The sequence below is a fragment of the Meles meles genome, chromosome 8 (genome assembly GCF_922984935.1).
Source record: "Meles meles chromosome 8, mMelMel3.1 paternal haplotype, whole genome shotgun sequence".
NCBI classification, from domain to species: Eukaryota; Metazoa; Chordata; class Mammalia; order Carnivora; family Mustelidae; genus Meles; species Meles meles.
This window is the reverse complement of record NC_060073.1, coordinates 16,009,810-16,017,862: the sequence shown is the minus strand read 5'-3', so window position 1 is coordinate 16,017,862 and position 8,053 is coordinate 16,009,810. Positions and strand designations below refer to the sequence as shown.

General features: G+C 37.4%; 1 protein-coding gene and 1 pseudogene across 1 annotated transcript; one reads left to right on the top strand and one right to left on the bottom strand.

Annotated features, from left to right (window-relative positions):
* The first annotated feature begins 1,383 nt into the window (after positions 1-1,383).
* Positions 1,384-2,144, top strand: LOC123948622 (annotated as a pseudogene).
* Positions 2,145-5,312: 3,168 nt separating this feature from the next.
* Positions 5,313-6,248, bottom strand: LOC123949434 (olfactory receptor 4P4-like). The gene has a single exon (XM_046016875.1). The coding sequence runs from the start codon at positions 6,246-6,248 to the stop codon at positions 5,313-5,315; it is 936 nt and encodes a 311-aa protein (XP_045872831.1).
* Positions 6,249-8,053: the final 1,805 nt, after the last annotated feature.

The window sequence follows — 8,053 nt, the reverse complement described above, 5'->3', positions numbered from 1 at the left end:
TCTCAGCAAAATGGACAGGTCAAGCATTCGCAAAAATGCTTGAGTCTCAAGGGACAGAAGCCTACTTTTAATTGCCCTGATGGTTATTGTGAGAAAGATTTCCAGTTGGATTCAGAGCTGAATTCAATTATGATTTGCTTATTTGGATGCACTGAAGGAAGAGCCCAAGGAAAGCATATTTGCATGAGGAATAAGAAGCAAGTTGACACAGAATTATCAACACAGAAGAACTTCTAAAGATAGTCTCAAAATAATAAGGAAATTAATTCAGTTGAAAGAAAAGAAACAGGTTTCAGTAAACCATATAATATGTAAAAGGTAACAGTGAAAGCATTATACCTATTTTCTCTCACAAGTTTATCATAGAATTTATAATATGGGTGGACAGAACTAAATAATACTGAAAGAAAACATGGGAGATAAAGAATTGGAGGAGAATAATATGCTAACAGTGCTTGAGAATCCAATCAGAAAACCTTGTACCAGCAGAAAGAGACCAATGGCTTGAGGACGTTTAGTAAATAGAGGTAGCCTTTCAAAAGCTTCCAAGGTTTTTCCTTCCTTCTAATGAAAAAGTGTACTGAGGAGACACCCTTGGCCCCAGAAATCAAGTTTTAGCCAAGCCAATAGTTAGCTTCACAGAGAAAATCACCAGCATCGCCACATCCCTTCCTTATCAGTGGGTAGCTTCAGATAGAAGGAACCAAGAAACATCAGTGCTTCTTCCACTAACATAATGAGTAAAAATAGAACTTTTGCTGCTGTTAATAGATAGGTAAGGAACAGAGTTTTCAAAAACTCGAGACTTCAAACTGAGAGAGCTTGGATACAACATTTTACCAGCCATACTATTTAACACCTCTAAACAAAATCCTTAAATTCTAAAATCTTAAAACAAAGGCAACTGTGCCAATCATTTATAGGATATTTACCATATACCAAGAATTCAACTAGGAATATCATGTCTACTATGCTCAAAATCATATAGCTTGCTGGTGCCAAGCAGGTCTTCCTAACTGAGATCTTAAATTCCTGGCCACCATAATGCACCTGGCACACCATATCCCCTCAGAATCACCTGCATGTGAGAACTTACTCTATTCATGGAGGCTCTATTATATGAAAGACACAGAAATTTGGAGGTCCAGAGTTGAAGTCAGGCCTTCCATCCTGCTCTGGCAGCCCACCCTGAGGGCTGATTTTAGCTCTTCTGGTGTTCTCATCATCAAGAGAACCCCATGATTATGGTGTCATATAAAATAGATATTTCAAAGCAATCAGTTCTAAATACTTCAGCCTTCACTCTGTAGCTAAATCAACAACTTTTTTTTTTAAGGAAAGAGATTGTTTTAATTTTTTTTAAAGATTTAAAGTTAACTGACTATGTACTTTTTCCTTGCCAATCTCTCCTTCATTGATGCCTGTTATTCTTCTGTTAATAACCCTAAACTGATCATAGATTCACTCCGTGAAAAGAGACCACCACATTCAATGCATGTATAATCCAAATCTTTGGGGAACATTTCATTGGAGGTGCTGATGTCATCCTAGTCACTGTGATGGCCTATGACCGCTATGTGGCCATCTGCAAGCCATTGCACTACACGACCATCATGAATCGGCGGGTGTGTGGCCTGTTAATGGGAGTGGCGTAGGTGGGAGGTTTTCTTCATGGAGCCATACAGATCCTCTTTATCATCCCTTTACCCTTCTGTGGCCCTAATGTCATAGATCACTTTATGTGTGATCTGAACCCTTTGCTCAATCTTGTCTGCACTGATACCCACACTCTAGGACTCTTTGTTGCTGCCAACAGTGGCTTCATCTGTGTCTTCCTCTTCCTTCTCTTGATCATCTCCTATGTGGTCATTCTGCATTCCCTCAGGAACCGTAACTTGGAGGCAAAGCGCAAAGCCCTCTCCACCTGTGTCTCCCACATCACAGTGGTTGTCCTATTCTTTGTGCCCTGCTTATTTGTGTACGTGAGACCTCCGGTTACTTTATCTATTGATAAAGCAGTTGCAGTGTTCTACACTATGATAATGCCAATGTTAAATCCTTTAATCTTTGCCTTGAGAAATGACCACATGAAAAACGCCGTTACGAAATTGTGTAGTAGAAAAGTTATTTCAAGTGAGAAATAAATATGTCTGAAGTCCGACATTGATGCAATGGAAGCTAAAGTCAAAGGACATTTTGGATGATCTCAGGAAGGAATACTTACCAAATAAAGAAAAGGGTATGCTGCTGTGAATGACAGATTCTGCACTGAGTGGAAGAGGAAAGTGTGCAAGAAAAGAAAACGTAACAACCTGCTATGCTCCTACGTCTATCTATCATCTATCATCTATTCGCTATCTATAAATTCTAATATATTTTTATTAAGAATTTTGCTCATTTTTATATGCCTGGGTTGACAATAACATGTTGCCATTAAAATTGTAGTATAAAATAACTACAGGCTTATAAAGCAAAGAGTCATTTAACCTCTGTGGGGTACCAAAGATTACCTCAAATTTCCAAATTTCTTGTAGAACTCAGTCATTTTGTATTGCTCATGTTACTCTCTCAGGCTGCTAATCCATCAGAAAGAATTATAACTCCAAAAAATGAACATGCTATTATTTGAGAGGAATTTTTATTTATTAAATAAAGTTATACTCCAGAGAGCACTTGAGTATTTATTTATTTATTTTTATTTTTTTTAAAGATTTTATTTATTTATTTGACAGACAAAGATCACAAGTAGGCAGAGAGGCAAGCAGAGAGAGAGGAGGAAGCCGACTCCCTGCTGAGCAGAGAGCCCGATGTGGGGCTCGATCCCAGGACCCTGGGATCATGACCTGAGCTGAAGGCAGAGGCTTTAACCCACTGAGCCACCCAGGCGCCCCTACTTGACTATTTATTAAAAATTGTTTCTACAAGGCAGCATAATGCTGGGGCACAATCAATATTGCATGAGTGATAAGGGTATAATGGAAGATAGCCATAGTCAAGAAAATGTAGAGTGGGTCGCCTGGGTGGCTCAGTGGGTTAAGCCGCTGCCTTCGGCTCGGGTCATGATCTCACGGTCCTGGGATGGAGTCCCGCATCGGGCTCTCTGCTCAGCAGCGAGCCTGCTTCCCTCTCTCTCGCTGCCTGCCTCTCTGTCTGCTTGTGATCTCTCTCTGTCAAGTAAATAAATAAAATCTTTAAAAAAAAAAAAAAGAAAATGTAGAGCAAAGGAATAGTACTGGAGACAGGGAACATTTTCCTACTTTTCATTGATTGAGACTCAGAATTCTAGCTAAATGTCTTTAAGAAACCACAATTTGTTTTAACTTCTGATTAAACTGTGTAATGAGAAATAAATTTAAACTGAGATCATCAGTGAAGGAACAATAGTTTTTTTTTTAATAAATTTTAAAAGGTTTTAATTATTTATTTGACAGAGAGAGAGGAAGAGAGCACAAGCTTGGGGAGAAGCAGGCTCTATGTCTAGCAAGGAAATTGATGTGGGGCTGAATCCCTGCACCCTGGGACCATGACCTGAACCAAAAATAGATGCTTAACCTACTGAGCCACCAAAGCCCCCATGCAAATAGCTTATCTTGATATTCTCCTTGCTCTCAGTAAGATTTCGTCATCTTATGAACGTGAGTTGTTCATGTCATTTTTCTGTTAATTAGTTTACTTCTTGGTAACTTTTCATTATGAAATACTGTTTTAAGAAAATATGTGACTCCATCTACAAAGAAAACAAATTCAGGATAAATACACCCCATTTATTCCTTCCATCCCACACTTACTAATCAATAAATGTTTTTTTGAGCCCCCAAAATATATCAGAAACAGTGATGATTGCTAGGGCTGCAAAGTGTTGAATAGAGAGCAACATGGGTTTTGCTTTCAGAGAGCATTTTATCCACTAAGGGACACCCAGAGTGGAGCAGAAAATGACAAAACCATGTTTAAAATGTTCTTGAAAGTAGTGACAGCACAGGGTGAAACATCTTTGAGGTACACACTACAAAGACCAGGGGGGTCAGGAAGATTTCCTAGATGAAATCATACTAAAAGGGGCACAAAAATTGAAAGGGAATCATCAGGATGAATAGACATGTGTTACCTTAGAGGATTCCCAGGAAAGGATTCATAACAAAGACCAAGGGTGAAAAAGAGTGTGCAGAAAACACAATCATTTCAATACAGTTGTGGCTATTGGCTCATCTATTCATTCAATAATTATTATTGAACTTCTACTATGTGTCGGGTTATAAGCTGCACACTGATCTCCTAAAAGTCTAGTTAATAAGACATGAAACTAGAAAGTTAGTGACAGGCAAGATCAAGAAGTGTCCCATATCTGTGATGGAGCTGAATGCCAATTACCATGGGGAACACATTGGAAGGGTCTTCAAGCATTTTCATGGCCTGGAGCTCGTTACTCTTGGCAATGAATAATACTCCACTGTGTGATGTTACAGTTTGTCTATCCTCACCTACTGAAGGACGTCTTGGCTGCTTCCAGTTGTATGGACAATTGTGAATAAAGCTGCTGTTAAGTATGCGTGTATGTTCTTTTGTGGACATAAGTTTTCAACTCTTTTGGGTAAATGGTAAGGAGTGGATTGCTAAATGGGGTTGAGTTCTGTAAAAAGCTGAGCCTTTGGTTCAGTTTCCAGGGTCCTGGGATGGAGCCCTGCATCAGGTCCCCTGCTCAGTGGGAAGTCTTTTTGTACCTCTCGCTCTAGCCTACCACCCCAAAGCCCTGCTCCTGCTCACTCATGCTCTCTCTCTCTCTCTCAAAAAAATAAATTATTGAAAGAAATGAAACAGATTCTACTCTAAATATTTGTTCATTCGCACAACTAATTTGTATGAAATAAGGAATGTTCTATCAGAAATTTAAATTAATTGTTTCTGTTTATTATTATTATTATTATTATTGTTTTTTAACATTACAACTTCTGAACAACAAAAGAACGTCTGTCAGTGCAATGTATTAAGAAAACTATCATTAAAATATTTCCCTTTATAATTCACTAATAATATATCATTGATTTATTTGCTTTGGCTCAATTTTTTTTATGAATGTTCCCCTACCTATACCATTTTAATACCCCACAAAATTAACTTATTTCACAATTAATTTTGGTATGCAAGCATCAGTACTTGCTCATTGATCATTTAAATCCTGTAGTCCTATTGCATCCATTCATTCCCTTCATGACAATGATGGTCCATAATCTCTATGATCCAGTTCTTGCCTTCTTCATTCATATCTTCCTCTTTTCTGACTCAGAGTCGATTAGCCAATGAACTTCTTCAAATTAAGAGTGTGAGCCCTTGGAAAACAATGATGAGCACCAAACCTTTTTCAATGCTTTTTTCATCTCTGAATTCCTCAGAGTGTAGATTAAGGGATTGAACATAGGAGCAATGATGGTGTAAAACAGAGCAAATATTTTGTCCTCAGGAAAAGTAGTAGGTGGTCTAAGGTAGATAAAGATTACAGGCCCAAAAAATAAGATGACCACAGTGACATGAGACCAACAGGTAGAGAGGGCTTTGCGTCTTCCCTCAGCTGAGAGATTTCTTAAAGTGAACAATATTATCCCATAAGAAACAAATAAGACAATAAAGGTTACTAAGGAAATCATACCTGAAAAGGGAACCACAAGGATACCAGTGATGTAGGTATCAGTACAGGCCAGCTTTAGCAAAGGAAAAACATCACAGAAGTAGTGATCGATTTCATTAGGACCACAGAAGGGCAAACCAATTGCAGTAGAAAACAGAGGTAAGGCATGGATGGCCCCACCAGCCCAAGCAGCTAAGACTAGGAGGTGGCATCTTTTCCTGTTCATGATAACCACATAGTGGAGAGGTTTGCAGATGGCAGCGTAGCGATCGAAGGCCATGGCAGTAAGAATGAAGACCTCAACGCCTCCGAAAAAGTGCATGGTAAAGATCTGTAACATGCAATTACTGTAGGAGATGGTTTTTCTTTCCACTAACAGGTCAGCAATTAACTTGGGTGTAACTGTAGAGGTATAGCAGATGTCCATAGAAGATAAGTGGATGAGGAAGTAGTACATGGGTTGGTGAAAAAGGGAACTGCATCGAATGGAGACAAGGATCAGAAGGTTTCCTGCCAACAGGGCAACATAGCAGAATAAGAAGAGCCCAAAGCAAAATATTTCTATGTTCTGGTCATATGAAAGTCCTAGAAGTATGAATTCTGAGATGTTTCTCTGGTTTTTCATATATTTGGCCTTTGTGAAGGCTTCCATAAGGACTTACATTTCTGAAAGTAAAAAAAAAAGATAATTCTAGGTGTATGTAGGAACACTATATATAAAATTTATTAAAATGCACATTTTCATAAATAGTGTTAAGAATAATTATTCCGGCTTATGGAATTGAGCTGCTTATTCTAATCATGTTGTCTTTTGTAAATCTATCATGAAAAATTTATAATGGCAATAATGAGAATAATCACATGTTTTTATCAATATTACTAGGTAATTATTTAAATATTTAAATACTATTTTGAAAATACCTGTTATCACTATTAATACTTTTTATTAGCATGACTATTAATACTTTTAATACTTTTATTAATGCTATTAATACTTTAATACTATGAATACTTTATTAATACTTTTATGAATAATTTAGATAAAGAACTACTGGTTACATTATTAAGTCTAAAACAAGCAAAGTTTTTTTTCCCCATATTTCCCAATTCTTATAAATAAAAAGGTGTGAAAATGCTTACTTTTTATATTATTGAATAAAAATTATGTGTACCTTTGGATTTTGCTCTTTATGAATGAATAGAAACTGTCATATTTAGTTACAAATTCCTACTACACATTCAAACTTCCCCTTAGTGTAACAGAATGTAGGGGCTATAAACTTACCATGGTTGACTCAGATGAAACTACTCTATGTTAGGAAGGCAGATGTTTTGAAATATAATGAATTCTGTTATAGTACATATTCAAGCCTAAACTTGACTGTTTCTTAGTCAGAAAATGCAAGACAGCCTTTATTCAGGAGTTGGGGAAACAATGAAATTCACTGCCTACTTAAAGATGGTTTATCTAACTCTACTCTTTTGCTCCACAAAAGGCAGAATTTTGCTTGTAGCTAATGTGCCATGAAAACTCAAGTGTGCCGAAACATTTTTATAGTAATCAAATTGTCATATGCTTCAAGAGAGGCTATATGCTTTAGAATGAAATCGTATAGAAGTAAAATAAAGAGCAGGCAGTTATTCTAGCACATGTGTGGTGGGACCCTTCACAAACCAAAGTGACAAAGGTAATTGACTAACCATAAGATCCGAGTGGCTGTCTGGTCACATTTGTGGCTGCATCAGGAAGCATTTCATTCTCAGATACTCACTCTGCCAGTTTAGCCCTAGTACCAAAACCTGGAATCCGCTGCAGAGAGTTACAAACCTGGAATTCAAACACACCCACATGAATTCTCTGCAAATATTTTAAAAATTTCAACAAATCTTGAACCTTCTACAATTTACAAGAGAAGTGTTCTTCCAGTATTCACTAAGACGCTTTGAAGCAAGAAGTAGATCTTCATCCTTCAGGGAAGCGGGCTGGGAATTTCAAAACCTGATTTAGCTGCTTAATGACAGCTCAGGAAGAAAATAAGCAAAATGGATTATATATAGTCCTGCAAAACTAGCACAAGTACATTGGTCCTAGGAATCATCCCTTTATCTTATGCTTATACCTGAAGGCAATATGGTTCAGAGGAACAGAATACAAACATGTGGGAATGTGAGAATTAATAGTTTTTTGAAATCTTTAAGTAACTATATTCCCAAAGGCATTTCTAGACAGATTTGGACCAAGTGTTGCAAAGCCATCATCACATAAATGTGCTTGGTGCTCTTGGGTATAAAAGTTCCACAGTTGCCTAAGTGGGGGAAAAAAAAAAATAGCCCTTATTCCCTGAAGGCCCTGAAAGCTATAGTGTGACTACCTTGTGCTCTTCCTGTGTTCTGAAGAACAGGAGGGAAATTGTAGTAATAATATTATCA